This window comes from Rattus norvegicus, chromosome 1, assembly GCF_021556685.1.
Source record: "Rattus norvegicus strain SHRSP/BbbUtx chromosome 1, alternate assembly SHRSP_T2T, whole genome shotgun sequence".
NCBI lineage: Eukaryota > Metazoa > Chordata > Mammalia > Rodentia > Muridae > Rattus > Rattus norvegicus.
The window spans coordinates 149,365,486-149,381,161 of NC_141534.1; the positions used below are offsets into that span (position 1 = coordinate 149,365,486).

Consider the following 15,676-nt stretch of genomic DNA (forward strand, 5'->3'; position numbering starts at 1 on the left):
CGCCCCCGTCCTGGCGCGCGCCAATCGCCTCCCCCAGCGATAGTGTCAGTAGCATTGTAGTGTCAGCTCCCGCCGGTGACGTTGCGCCTCCCTCGTCCCCCTCCGGAGCCGTCTGGCTGCAGAGGCTCAGTCAAGAGGCGGGTAGGAGAGGAGGAAAAAGCGCTGAGTGAGGGCGGGCGGGCGGGAGGGAGGGAGGGAGTGGAGGAGCCGGGGAGGGGCTCCTTAAAGAAACGCTGCTGTCGCTCGCCTGCTCGCTTTGCGCTCGGCATTGTGGCCAGCCAGCCGGGCACTCGGGGGGCACGCGCGGCCGCCGCTCGAGCTCTGCCCCCACCCCAACCGCCAGCAGATCTGGGGTGGGGACCCAGGCGGGGGCTCTTGCAGCCACTGCCCGGTGCGGACTGCACGCAGAGACCCACTCCTCCAGGCGCCGAAAAACGAGCCACGGAGCCCTCCGCAGCCGACCGGCCTCCCCGCCCCTGACTACCCGCTTCCCGGCTGCCTTTGTGGCTGCACCTTCTAGCTGCCGAGCAGAGAGCCGGCTGGGGCGCGGCGCGCACGGCGGAGCGATGCCCAGCTCGCTGTTTGCAGACCTGGAGCGCAACGGCAGCGGCGGCGGCGGGGGAGGCGGCGGCGGGGGAGGCGGCAGTGGCAGCGGCGGGGGAGAGACTCTGGATGACCAAAGAGCCCTGCAGCTTGCGCTCGATCAGCTCTCCCTGTTGGGACTGGACAGTGATGAGGGCGCCTCTCTGTACGACAGCGAACCGCGCAAGAAGAGCGTGAACATGACCGAGTGCGTGCCGGTACCCAGTTCCGAACACGTCGCGGAGATCGTAGGGCGGCAAGGTGGGTCCCGCAGGGATGGGGACCCGAGGGGTGTGTAGGATCTCCGGCCGCCGCCTCACTGTGAGGGCGGGTGTAAGAACCCGAGCTGTGGCGCGGGGGAGCCTTGGGGAGGGAGGAAGAGCCGCGCGATGGGCCGGCGCACTAGACAAAGAAAGTGCAGGCAGGCTGTCTTCCACCGCGGCGCCAGTGCCCCGGCGGGATGCACTTTCTCCTGCTAAAATCACTGCCTTCTCCTCTAGTGCTTCAGACTTAGTCCACCCTAGGAAAGATGATTTAAATATAAGATACTGGGGGAGAGGACCTCTGGTGGTCCTTTGGGAGGGGGCGGTGTGAGGGGGCGTCCGGTGGGATGAGAATTCGGGATTTCTGCGAAGCGGAATGGAATGGAGTCCAGAGAAGGAACAATGGGTCCCAGGACTGCCATCCCCCTTAACCCCACCCTTAGTCCTCCAGAGCCTAGGGATCGTGGCTTCCCGGGAGCCCTTGGTGTCTTCAAGGGAGTCAATGTGCTCAGCTGGATACCAGAAGCATCTCCCTAGATGACTTTTCTGGGGTTCTGCGCTTTGCTTGGGACGACTGCAGTCACCGAGGGAGGGCCAGGCAGCCAATGGGCTATTTATTCCTCGAGCGTTTCGAGGATAGAGCCGGCGGTCCAGCTCCTGGCGCGGTTCGGGGTCAGCGAGGGAGACGCCCCCTTTCACTGGTCGCGTGTTCTGCTGTCCAGCTGCCTTGGGCGCGGGCTGTCCCGGGTCTCCGCTGTTACCCCGGGATAATGGGCGTGTCTCTCTCTCTCTCTCTCTCTTTCTCCTACTCCCTCCCTTGAACCCTGGCTCCCAGGTTGTAAAATCAAAGCTTTGAGGGCGAAGACCAACACTTACATCAAGACCCCAGTTCGCGGGGAGGAGCCTGTCTTTGTTGTGACGGGCAGGAAGGAGGATGTGGCTATGGCTCGGAGGGAGATCATCTCTGCCGCAGAGCACTTCTCCATGATCCGAGCCTCTCGTAACAAGAACACCGCTCTCAACGGCGCTGTGCCCGGGCCGCCCAATCTGCCGGGACAGACCACTATCCAAGTGAGGGTGCCATACCGCGTGGTAGGGCTCGTGGTGGGGCCAAAGGGCGCCACGATCAAGCGCATTCAACAGCAGACACATACATATATTGTGACACCCAGCCGAGACAAGGAGCCGGTTTTCGAGGTGACCGGGATGCCAGAGAACGTGGATCGCGCTAGAGAGGAGATCGAAGCTCACATCGCGCTGCGCACCGGTGGCATCATCGAGCTGACAGATGAGAACGACTTCCATGCCAATGGCACAGACGTGGGCTTTGATCTGCATCACGGGTCCGGCGGGTCCGGGCCGGGCAGCCTCTGGAGCAAACCCACCCCAAGCATCACTCCTACCCCTGGTCGCAAGCCCTTCTCCAGCTATCGCAACGACAGCTCCAGCTCGCTTGGCAGCGCATCCACAGACTCTTACTTCGGAGGTGGGACCAGCGGCAGCACAGCGGCCACTTCACGCCTGGCGGACTACAGCCCTCCCAGCCCTGCACTCAGCTTTGCCCACAATGGGAACAACAACAACAACGGCAATGGTTACACCTACACAGCGGGGGAAGCCTCAGTACCTTCCCCGGATGGAGGTACTGAGCTTCAGCCTACTTTCGACCCAGCTCCTGCCCCACCACCTGGGACACCCCTTCTCTGGGCCCAGTTCGAGCGTTCGCCTGGAGGTGGATCTGCAGCACCAGTATCCTCTTCCTGCTCTTCCTCGGCATCCTCATCTGCCTCGTCGTCCTCTGTGGTCTTTCCCGGGGGTGGCGCCAGCAGCACACCCTCTAATGCCAATCTGGGGCTGCTGGTGCACCGCCGACTACACCCGGGCACCAGCTGCCCGCGCCTGTCTCCACCCTTGCACATGGCCACGGGGGCGGGAGAGCACCACCTTGCTCGCCGCGTGCGCAGCGACCCAGGCGGTGGAGGCCTGGCCTACGCCGCCTATGCTAATGGGCTAGGGACGCAGCTCCCTGGCCTGCCCTCGTCGGACACTTCGGGCTCCTCCTCGTCCTCTAGCTCCTCCTCCAGCTCTTCCTCCTCTTCCTCCGGGCTGAGGCGCAAAGGCAGCCGCGACTGCTCTGTGTGCTTCGAGAGCGAAGTGATCGCCGCGCTGGTGCCCTGTGGCCACAACCTCTTCTGCATGGAGTGTGCCAACCGCATTTGTGAGAAGAGCGAGCCCGAGTGTCCCGTTTGCCACACGGCGGTCACTCAGGCCATCCGCATCTTTTCCTGAAGGCAGTGCGCGGCTTGTGCACTGCAGGGAAGGAGGGTCACCTCCCTAGACCCTCATTCCCTAGGGCCTGCCTGCCCAGACGCCTCTGGTGCCCGCCTCTTTCCACCCCACCCTCCTCACTCTCAGAGATCCTAGAGGAGCTTGGAAAGCTGTAGTATCCGCTCATTTTTAAATGTCATTTTTAAACAAAGGAACTTGCCAGGATCTCTGCATCAGGAGTACTGTAGCCTCCGAACCACCTGAATTGCATGCTCTATAAATAATAGGAACGGCGACATTCTAGTAACGATAGTTTTTACACTGTACTTAATAGGAAGCTTCCAAAAGAAAACCCCACAAGTTTTCCATTTTCTTGAAGTAGAAAAATGAACAGTAATTATGAAGATGATTAATTGTGCTATGGGATGTATGGACTGTTTTGTGTGTTTCCCTTTGTGGGTGGGTTCCTACAGCGCTCGTTCTAGAACACAAGTGGATCCTTTTTGAATGTTCATGGAAGGGCCGGGAGTTCTGTACAGCCAGGACCCTGCAGCTTTATTAAAGTTAAAACTGTAACATATCTCTTATATATTAAAAAAAAACCTTTAAAAGTTTTAAAGAGAAATTGCATTAATACAGATTGAAGTATTTTATTCTTTTTTGACTTGAAAAATTATATTTCATATTGCAAAGATGTTTACAAGTATTTTAATTTAAGTTCAGTGAACTTTTTGTAGCTGGGTTAAATCTTTTTATTTTTAGTATGGCCTTATGGCAAAGAACACTGTATTATTTTAATAATCACACAATTGTGACGGACTACAAACCATAAAATGTATAACGTTTTGAGCAGTATTCTGTTGGGATGGAGATTTTATAGGTTCAGACAAATCTTCTAGATCTACTTCACCCAGCATATTTTCTATTCAGTGATATAAAGCATATTTTATTCTATATTATTACAAAAATGGAAATGTATAAACATGTCAAAAGGAACAGTCGATGCTTTCTAACATTTGTATAAATAGAATTCAGTGCAAATTACAGGAATTCTGTTGCGCCGCTATAGTTTTAGTGTTTCTATTTTAATACATTTGTTTACCACTTGTTTATGTATATGTAGGTGACGTTACTTGAGCTTAAATGTACTTTACTGAGCAAAGTTTAAAAAAAACAAAGTATATTTTATTTTATGATAAAGGGCCTTTAACCTCATGGTCAAATACTAATATTATATTTGCTGAGACAAGATTTGAAATTGTATCAAGAGTTTTATTTTTCTGACATTTAAAGTTCTACATAATAAAGGTAAACTTAAGTAATGGTGCTACTTCATTTTTTAAGTATTTCTATATAAATAAAACATTGAAGAAAAATCAGTGTTGTATGGTGACTTGATTTATTTTTTTCCTCTTGTGGTGTAACTTTGAAAAGAACCGTTTTTACGTGATAGATGGAGAGGCAGTTTCTAGATATATCTTGTAGTTAACCAATAGAGCAGACTCCATTGAGGGGTAGGATTTGGTTGCATAGATGGTGACAGATAACTTTTTAAAAAAAATTGCAAACATCTACTAATCTAAGACATATTTCTCTATTAAATATAGCTGACACTACAGCTAACACTTAGGGACCATGATTTTTTGGGGGGCAGGGAGGGTTCCTCCCTGGAACATGGTTACTTTATTTTTAAATCAGGAGATGAAAAGGAAATGGGAATATTCAAAAGAAACATTTGCACTTTCAGCCCACACAAACCTGTCAACATTACCCAGCAGATTAAGAAAATATTTTAAGAGAGGAACTGGCAATCATTTGAATGTTAATATTTTAAAGGGTCTAGGGCTCAGGGAAGTACACATCCTGCTCAACTCGAGGGTTGGAGAAGTGAGCCCCATTGAGGGCAGCAGTCTCCTTAAGGAGGAAAGGGGGGTGGAAAGGGCTGTCTGCTGAGGGAGGGCCTAGCTGGATTTGAGCTTGTGTCTTACCAGGCATCTTTCGGTCAGGTTAATTGGTGTTGACAGACTCTAAGTGTTAACTGTTGTTGCCCTCCACCCATTCCTTCTCCCCATGTGAGCCTGTCTGTGCGTGCGTGTGTGCGTGCGTGCGTGCGTGCGTGCGTGCGTGTGTGTGTTTCTCTGTTGGGTGAGAAGCAACTACTTTGTTTGACCTGAACTTTGTCTCCTAAAGACTAATATTAAAGAATGACTGGACTCTGTCATGAATTTCTAGTCAGCTTCCTGACTGGGCTGCTTCTGGAAAATAGTAAGGGTCAGGAGTGTAGTGGGTGGATAGTCTAATCTTAGCATGTGGCACTGAAAAGAAAGAATATATATTTTTTATATGAGCTGTTCTCAGCCCCTTTGTGCTGATATTTGTTCTTAGCAAATGGAGTCAGTGCTTTCACAGCTCCCATCTATTCTGTCTAACTGGGCATGGACATGCCTTCAGGTGAAAGGAGAGAAAGGAGTGGGCCTGCTTAGAGAATTTCTGGCCTTATCTTCAACTCTGTAAAGTTCTGGGCCATGTTCACCTCTCTTGCTTCTCCCTCAGGATAGGACTTAGCTTAGACCTGGCAGGGAGAGAAGCCATCTGATCCTAGCCCCCTCTCACTTAGCTGTCTGAAAATGCCTAGAACAGAACCAAAATTCCTTTTGCAGTCATATTCTTTAGTATCGTTACTTTGGCTTTCTGCTTTAACCGGAATGAGTGCAGATGATACAAGGGGAAACAAAAGTGGGCGTTTCCCATCACCAGTTGATGTATTGTTTATTTGCTTAGGTCCCTTTTATTGATCTTATAAACTTTATTGTATGACTTGGACAAGAATAAAAATATCTCACACAAAAATTAACAGGACTTAAAGTCCATAAAACTCCAGGAAATTCTATATAGTTAGAATAGGCATTAAGACAGAAGCTGTAGGGGAAAAAAGCTGAATTTGAGACTATCTACTTGGGTGATTTGCATAACTTCTTTCTTTTTCTTGGGTGTGTATGTGTACTTGTGCACATGTGTACATGTGCAATAGAAGCCAGGTACCTTCCTCAAACCCCTTTTATCTTATTCCTTTCTGAAACAAGGTCTCACGGGGGTTGAAGGGAGGATTGATTCCACTACCCTGGCTGTCCCTCAAATCCCAGGGATCTCACTGTCTCTGCCTTTTCAGCACTGGGGTTGCGATCCATCATGTCTGGCATTTTTCATGGATGCTGGGGTTCACATTCAGGTCCTCTCTCACACAGCAAGCACTGAACCCTCTTCCTGGCCCTGCCCCCTGGCCCTTGGCCTGCCCTTCTCTTCAGTGCTGATAGGAATTTGGGAGATATATTTTAGTGCATCTAGGCTTCTTATGGTTCTCTGACGTGGATTTTTTTTCCTGTAACCCGCAGGGAATACAGACATATGCTGGTGATCTTGCAGGAAAATGGCTTATCATGCAGAGTAAGCCTTTTGCTCCATCCTCCAGGTGACTACTATGGACCACTAACTACAGGGGTGACAGTCCTCCAACGTGAAATAGGAGGCACAACCTAGCTTCCCTTTTTACTCCCAAAGTCTGAAATCTTCATTCCACAGCAACAAAACACCTCTCCCTCTAATGACTACTCCTGCTTCTGCTTTACCTATGTATGCGAATGCTGGTTCTCAACAGGGCTAGTTTTCACACACACACACACACACACACACACACACACACACACACACACACCCACACACACCATTACCTATTTGGCCTTTTCTTAGCACATTTTGGTTCTGATATGATGAGTAGTTTTGTTTGTGTCTTAGATAGAGGCTTGAAATACTGCTAGTAGCCCATTATAGTCTCATGACAAGAAGGCCTCAGCACCCAGCAGTGGGTTTCCCTACAGATCCTTCCCTGCTTTATGGCTTTGTTTCAATACACAGAGTCCTCCAGGCTGAGCTGTGGGAATTTTAGGATTACCCACTACCACAAACGGCTGCCGCTGTATCGAGACCCTGGTGGTGAAGGCCAAAGATGATAGCCTGTCACAGGTTACAACCAAGGATTCTTTCTACTCACCAAAGAAAAAGATGTAGATGGTATCCAGTTTAGTAGCTTTTCCTCAAATGAGTGGTTCAAAAGTCTTTTCAAAAATATTTGTGTCTCATTTGAATATTTTGTGTTTTTGAGAATTTCATACCTCAGTATGACACATTTGCAGCATTTCCACCCCTTGCTCTTCCCTTCAAACTCTTCTGTATCTCTCTTCAAATTCATAACCTCTTATTATTATTGTATGTACACATGCGCACACGAGTGTGTGCCCCCCCACAGACACACCCACTAATTGGTTCCTTTGCTCATATGTACATGTGTTTAGGGCTGGCCCCTTGGGGTTGGATAGAGACCTATCAGAGTCTCTCTCTCTCTCTCTCTCTCTCTCTCTCTCTCTCTCTCTCTCTCTCTCTCTCTCTCTCTCTGTGTGTGTGTGTGTGTGTGTGTGTGCTCATGTACCTGAGGAGGCCAGAAGAGGGTATCCTATCTTCTGGAGCTGGAGTTACAGGCAGTTGTGAGCTGTCCAATGTGAGTGATCAGGACAGAACTTGCATTCTCTGGAAGTGCATCAAGCTCTCCTAATTACTGTGGCAATGCTCCAGTCCCTAAGATATTTAATTTTTAATTAATTAAATTTATTATCGATCTGGGTTTGGTGATGTATGCCTTTAATTCTAGACCTTAATGTGTATGCGTACGTGTGTGTGTGTGTGTGTGTGTGTGTTTATATGTGTGTGTTTATATGTGTGTGTGCGTGTGTGTGAGACTGTGTATGTGTTTGTGTGTGTGTTTATATGTGTGTGTGTTTATATGTGTGTGTGCATGTGTGTGACTGTGTATGTGTTTGTGTGTGTTTATATGTGTGTGTGCATGTGTGTGACTGTGTATGTGTTTGTGTGTGTGTTTATATGTGTGTGTGTTTATATGTGTGTGTTTATATGTGTGTGTGCGTGTGTGTGACTGTGTATGTGTTTGTGTGTGTGTGTTTATATGTGTGTGTGCATGTGTGTGACTGTGTATGTGTTTGTGTGTGTGTTTATATGTGTGTGTGCGTGTGTGTGACTGTGTATGTGTTTGTGTGTGTGTTTATATGTGTGTGTGTTTATATGTATGTGTGTGTGTGACTGTGTATGTGTTTGTGTGTGTGTTTATATGTGTGTGTGCGTGTGTGTGTGACCGTGCATGTGTTTGTGTGTGACTGTGTGTGTGTGTGTGATGGTCAGATGACAGCTTTGTGGGGCTCCTAGGACCACACTCAGGTCACCCGGCTTTGGTGGCATGTACCTTTCCCACTGAGCCATTTCCCTGCCCACCCCACCCCCATGCTCTTTCACTCACCTCTTTCCCGTGGCTGCTCAGGGCATGTGGCACGGAGACTTCACAGTGCCATTTCTCAGTAAGACACAAATAGACAACTCACAGTGTCCCAAGAAGACAGCCTGGACTCTCTACTGTACGTGATGCTCTCTCTGCGGTCACAGTCCCTGTAGCCGGGGACAAAATAAATAGAAACTGTCAAGCTTCTCCTGGGTGTGTCTTGAAGTCTTTTTTCTTACTTGTGTTTCATTCGTTCCCCTTAGTCTATCAAAACTTATTCTCAGGGAAACTACCGCTACGTGTCGGGAACTTCAGTCATCGACTGATGCAGACATTTTATCATGCAGGTCTCATATTTTCAAGAAATAGGGATTAATTTACCCTTTCTAAGGAGTTTTGAGCCTGCTAGTCATGACTGATAGTAGATACCTGGAAAACACTACTGGCTTAAGGTAATTTGGGGCAAGATGGAAATTTTGCTGCTTATATTTATTCACTTAATGCCCCACCCCCTACAAAGAGAGAGAGAGTATCACTGTGTAACTCAGGCTGGTCTCAAATTCACTGTCCTATCTTAGCGTCCCACGTTCTGACAAGCCTATGTTGGAATGCCTAGTATACACTCTTTCTCCTTCAGAGGGTCTTCTCCAGGATGGGCAGATGATTAAGTTGATAAAAAATGCTTGCCTCTAAAGGGTAAAGATTTCCATTCAACCCCTAGAACTCACTTAAAAGTGCAGGGTGGATATGGTAGGGCACTTGGAATCCTGTGACTGGAGATCTAGAGACAAATAGGTCCTTGGGGTTTACTGGCCATCCAGCCTGGCCTACGCTAGAAGTTCCGGACCAATGAGAGACTTGTCTGAGAGAAGCTGGGTAGTATTCCTGAGTACGACACTTGAGGAAGTTGTCATTGGCCTTTACATGCATGGACACACGTGTGCTTGTGTGGACATGTATCTGCACATACACATAAAATGAAAGAGGTCCTTTTTAAAAAAAGATTTATTATTATTATCTTTAAGTACACTATAGCTGCCTTCAGACACACTAGAAGAGGCCATGGGATCCCATTACAGATGGTGGTGGGATTTGAACTCTGGACCGATGGAAGAGCAATTAGTACTCTAGCCTGAGGAACCTTCTTATTAGGAAATGCAGGCACTTCTAATGTTAATTCTGTCCCCTGTTTTATCTTTTTTTTTTCTGGCCTTGCCTACCAGCTTTTAAAATGTTGAATCCTTTTACTCCCCTGGGAAGGCCAAAGGAAAGTTAAGTGCTTGCCTCCAAAGTGTAAAGACTTCAATTCAACCCCTAGAACTAAATGTTAATGGTTTCTGCCATTTATCAAGCTCCTCACTCTGACACTGGCTCTGTAGGGAGGGGTGAGCCTACTAAGTTTGGGTAAGGAAGCTAATGTAGAGAGAAGGTGTGTGGCTTATCACAGACAACATCAGAAATGGGACCCCAATCATGGGTCACCCAAAAAACCAAAGCTACTTTCTTTAGCAGCTCAAAAAAGGCTTTAACAAACATCATTCTCAGAGAAAGTGAGCCCTCATTTGTAACAAAAACAGTCAAATGATGCTCCCATATAAGCCATAATGCTAATTGATTTGAAGTAACAGGGACCCGGCTGGGTAAATGTGTCCAAGTCACACAAGAAGATCCCTGAATTTTAAGAGCACCTTGTTCACAGGGGTTTCCCGCCCTGACATTTCTCTCCATTTTTTTTGCATCAATTGAAAAATTAACATTAAGCTTCTTCTATGATATACTCTTTAAAGATTAAAAGAACAGTCATTAAAAAAGAATAAAATGAATTGAGAATTCGCTTTTTTTCTTAAAATTGCTGCTTAAAGATATCACATGGACTAATTTAGACAGAAAATAAAAGATGACAAACTGGTGACTAAAAAGAGAAACAGCCAGTTGTTTAGACTTCAGAGCACTGAACTCTCGGTTGGATTTCCCGCCTCTCACTGATTCCATTGTTTTGTGCATTTATTAGAAGTGTAGGATGTAGGCACGCTCTAAAAATGGCAACCTGTGGCTTAGTTTGTCCATCTGTGGAACAGAGGTGGGGTCTGTGTTAGTTCCTTTTCCTTCTCATTGTGACCACATGATAAGACTGACAAGAAGAACTTAAGAAAGGGTTTGTTTGGCTCATGGGTTGAGACAGTGCTGTCCCTCATGGCCTGGATGGCATGAGGGTGGGAGCTCATATTTGGGATGTCAGGAAGTAGGGAAAGGACAGGAGACTCTGCTGACCTTTAAATCTTATAGCCCACTCCCACTACTGACCAATTTCTTCCAGCTAGGCCCCATCCCCAAGAGGTTCCTCTACCTCCTTAAACAGGGCTACCCGATGAGACTAAGGTTTCAAATACAGGAAACTTTGGGGACATTTTATATTCAAGCCATCACAGAGCCCTCATTCTTGGATGTAGCACATTTGTTCAGGGCCTCTTTTGGGCTCACAGAGTACCTTGAACCCTGTTACCAGGGCTGGTCACAGTTGCAAATTTCCTTGTTCTTTCTCCCTACCCTCTGCTCTCTCAGCCCAGTACCCCAGACAACCTGGCCCACACTGATGCTTGGCACTAAGTGAAAAGCATTTAGGTCTACATGCCCATCAGTAGGGGACAACCATGGAGCTATGCGATTTCTGCACAGTAGAACCTTTTAGCTGCCACAACAAACGAGGTGTCACTCCAATGTCTCTGAAGGCAAATGCGAAGGAAATAATTATTTTATTGTTTAAAATCACTTTGATACATGCATGGAAAAATCCTAGAATGATCTCATCCCCTCCTGTAACTCTCTTCTCTTGAATGTAGGTGGCTCTTTGCGACTTGCTTCTAATGAACAGAATATGCCTTGAGTGATTAGATGTCATTTCTAAAACTCAGTTATAAAAGCATTATGTTGGGGTTGGAGATTTAGCTCAGTGGTAGAGCGCTTGCCTAGGAAGTGCAAGGCCCTGGGTTCAGTCCCCAGCTCCGGAAAAAAAGAACCAAAAAAAAAAAAAAGCATTATGTTTGGCTCTCTCTCTCTCTCTCTCTCTCTCTCTCTCTCTCTCTCTCTCTCAATAAGGCAACCTTGAAAAGGTCCATGTGGTGAGAGTGTGAGTCCCTCTACCTCACTCAGGATTTGAGGTTCTCAGTCTATGAGGAATTGAAACTAACTACCAACTATGCCAATGAACTTGTAGTGGGTCCTCCCTGAATTGCACCTTCAGATAAAGCTGCTTCCCCGACGGCCATCTTGGCTGCAGTCTTGTAACAGCCCTTCCTTCAGAGACTTGGAGTTAGGCCACACTCTGATTCTGAGAGTTAGCACATGCTTATTGTTGAAGCTTCTAAGTTTTGGGTAATTTGTTACACAGAAATAGAAAGTGAATGCATGTGTGTAGTTAACTGCCAAAGAAAGTCATCTTTGGAGATGAGAATCATACTAATATCTGGGAGCAATGCTAGAACACCAGGGATATCATTTAGTATGTAACATGGGAGTTACTAAGCTTTGGGCTTAAGTTGCTTTTTTCAGGTTCTTCTGCTATGAGATTGGGGCACTAGAGGGTTTTTCCAAAGAGCAATTAGAACTATGCTTGCAAATTCTATGCATCTATATGCACCTACAAATCTATATGAATACTATATTTTTACCACTTTATATCCCATGACCTCTTGTTTTTTTTTAATAATGCAATTATAGGTCAAAAAAGATTTTGATATTTGAAAGGAAGATGTATGTATAGTATCGATCAATCTGACCTGAGCCAAATCTTCAACATCAAAGCATTTTGACAGACATGTGTTTTGTATGTGTGTGCTGAAAATGAAACTTGAGGGGTCCATGCTCTGAGCCAAGGCAACAAAACTTCAGAAGTGACAAAATAGTGTTATTGAATTTTGAATGAGATTCATTATACTTTCCAAGATGCCTTCATATAAACAGTCTCAAACAGCCCTGTGAGATGGTGAGCCCCATAGAATCATTACCCTCAGTTTGATGACAGGACATCCTGTTAACATGTCAGCTCCTGCAGAATCATCCTTAAAGGTATCTGGAACCTGCATCTCTCTCGAGCATGCCCTGTACACACACAGAAAACTCCAGTCCCCTCAAAAACAGCAAGGAGTGTCTCCACTGAGTTCTGAGAATATTTTAATAGACTGCTTTCTGAAAACATCCAAACTTACCACCCATGGATCTAGAGCCCAGTAAAACACACTGCTCATTAAAACTGTGGTGGTGTCGCCTTCTGGCCCTCTGATGACTCAGAAGGCACTTCAGTTCCCTCGGATGAGCGAGCACCACAGAGACGGTGCTGCCAGAAGACGTTCGCCTGAAATCTCCAGGTAAATTGAATTATGGTTTTTGGGATTACTTATCGCCGACTCATCTTTGGTGGTGCACATCAGAGCTGCGTTAATTCAAGCACAGCTTGTGTTTGGGGACCGCTGTTGCACTCTTCACTCTGCTCTCTGACTTCTTTGCTTGTGATACTTTGGGGAAAAGTATCAATGTGTGGTTTTCAGCCCCCATTCTCTCAGCTGACAAGTTAGAAGTGTGATCTATGCTATTGCTGTTGGTAGGAGTCCATGGCAGGCACACTGAAAAAGATGGGAAGAAAAGGTTTCTGGGTCTAACCCCTTTGAGCCATTTCTAACAACGAGGCCTGGAAATCTGCAACTGAAAGAGTGCTCTATCTGTCTGCTCAGGATGAGTGAAGGCTTTATTTCAGCCTCAGGCTACTGTTAAAACAAATGTGGTGTGGCTGGAGAGTTGGCTCAGCAGTGAGCCTGGGGGCTCTTTGAGAGGTCCTGGGTTTGATTCCCAGCATCCACACGGCAGCTTGCAGCAGTCTGTAACCTTACTGCCAGCATTTCTAGTGTCCCTTTCTGCTTTCCTCAGGCACCATTCACACACGTGGCACACAGACTTGATATAGGCAACATACTCACACACATAAAAAGGAACGAGTCAGTGTAATTTATACTACTATTGAATATACATTACTTGGAGGAACATGTTAAAGTTTATCATTGTGTGCATGCCAGGTGTGTTTTCATTAAACTTGTATATAGGGACATGTATTCAAGTAAGGTTATACATATAGAATGTATCTCTAGGAAGGGAGCCAGGGGGTTAGGGGTTGGACACCAGACACTTTCCTTTTTTTTTTTTTTTATTAACTTGAGTATTTCTTATATACATTTCGAGTGTTATTCCCTTTCCCGGTTTCCGGGCAAACAACCCCCTCCCCCCTCCCCTTCTTTATGGGTGTTCCCCTCCCCATCCTCCTCCCCTTGTTGCCCTCCCCCCAACAATCTAGTTCACTGGGGGTTCAGTCTTAGCAGGACCCAGGGCTTCCCCTTCCACTGGTGCTCTTACTAGGATATTCATTGCTACCTATGAGGTCAGAGTCCAGGGTCAGTCCATGTTTAGTCTTTAGGTAGTGGCTTAGTCCCTGGAAGCTCTGGTTGCTTGGCATTGTTGTACATATGGGGTCTCGAGCCCCTTCAAGCTCTTCCAGTTCTTTCTCTGATTCCTTCAACGGGGGTCCTATTCTCAATTCAGTGGTTTGCTGCTGGCATACGCCTCTGTGTTTGCTGTATTCTGGCTGTGTCTCTCGGGAGAGATCTACATCCGGCTCCTGTCGGCCTGCACTTCTTTGCTTCATCCATCTTGTCTAATTGGATGGCTGTATATGCATGGGCCACATGTGGGGCAGGCTCTGAATGGGTGTTCCTTCTGTGCACCAGACACTTTCCTAATACCTCTTTTAACTAATTGGATCTTTTTACACACACACACACACACACACACACACACACACGCATACACACACACTCACACATTCACACATTCACACACACATTCACACACTCACACACACACATTCACACACATACACACACTCTCACACACACACACTCACACACACATTCACACACATACACACACTCTCACACACACACTCACACGCACACTCACACACACTCACACACATGCACACACTCACACACACACTCACACGCACATTCACACACACTCACACACACACTCACACACACATTCACACACACATACACACAGGCACACAGACACACATATGCATACACACAATCTCATACACACATGCTCACACACACACACACACACTCTCTCTCTCTCTCACACACACACACTCACTCACCACATATTAAAATATTTCTCTTTGCTTGATGGTGATCACTCAGTGTTTATTTGTCTATTGTAATCAACAAGATGTTGATGGTACAAATGGGTAAGTACTCTGCGCTTTCTGCTTAGTTTTTTTTTTTTTTTGCTGGGATTGTAAAAACTGCTTTAAAAATGAAGTATTGGCCTTAAAAATGATTTATGTGCTGGGCATCACCCATGTTATGGCTAGACAGAATGATCCATCAAGTATAGCTTCCCCATGAGACTTTTCCTCTCCCGGCCTTCCCTAACCATTTTCTTTCCTTTCTCCCTCCCACCTTCCCTGTTTCTCTCCCTCTTCCCTCACCTTGGGTTTTTGAGAAAGTCTCACCCTGCAGCTCAGGCTGTCCTCAAACCCATAGTAATCTTTCTGAATCAGTCTACTGAATTCTTCCACGGTACAAATGAACCACATCTGGCTTTCCCATGACATCTGATGTGAAGGCAGGTTTGCAAACCCCAGGTCTAGCAGATCTCTAGGATTCTGCTGATGAGATTTCAGGGACCTGTAAGTCTAGAAGACGAATCTGGAGAAGAGGGAGGCTGGCTCCATTGAGAATTTTGGGGTGTGGTTTGTGGGTACTTAGGACACTGTTTTCAAGTTTGCTTTTATAACTGTGATTTAACAGGCTGAGGAGGCTTAAGAGGGGAGGGGAGGGAGTAGCTTAGACTGCGATCAAGAAGTAGTTGGTGAAACATCTGCTGTGATGAGAGGAAAAGAAGAGAGAGAGATAAGAACCTGTGTTAGCATTTCATAGCTGCGACAAAGCCCCGACTAAGGGAGGCCACTTAGATGCTTGCTCACAGCTCTAGAGAGGTCAGTCTACTGTGTTGGGGAGGACCTGACAGAGCAGTGAGGTTTACATCACGATGGTTGGGGAACACAAAGGGAATATAAAAAGCAGCTTGAGGGGGCTGGAGAAATGACTCAGCTCTTCCAGAGAACCTGGGGTCGATTCCCAGCTTCCACATGGAGGCTCAGAAGCATCTG

The 15,676-nt window shown here is 46.9% G+C and overlaps 1 protein-coding gene across 1 annotated transcript; it reads left to right on the forward strand.

Annotated features, from left to right (window-relative positions):
- Nucleotides 1-254: 254 nt before the first annotated feature.
- Nucleotides 255-4,492, forward strand: Mex3b (mex-3 RNA binding family member B). Its single transcript, NM_001191626.1, is given in 2 exon segments — nt 255-843; nt 1,681-4,492. Coding segments are annotated over 2 exon segments (1,731 nt in total). The 5' UTR covers nt 255-566; the 3' UTR covers nt 3,135-4,492.
- The last annotated feature ends 11,184 nt before the right edge of the window (nt 4,493-15,676 follow it).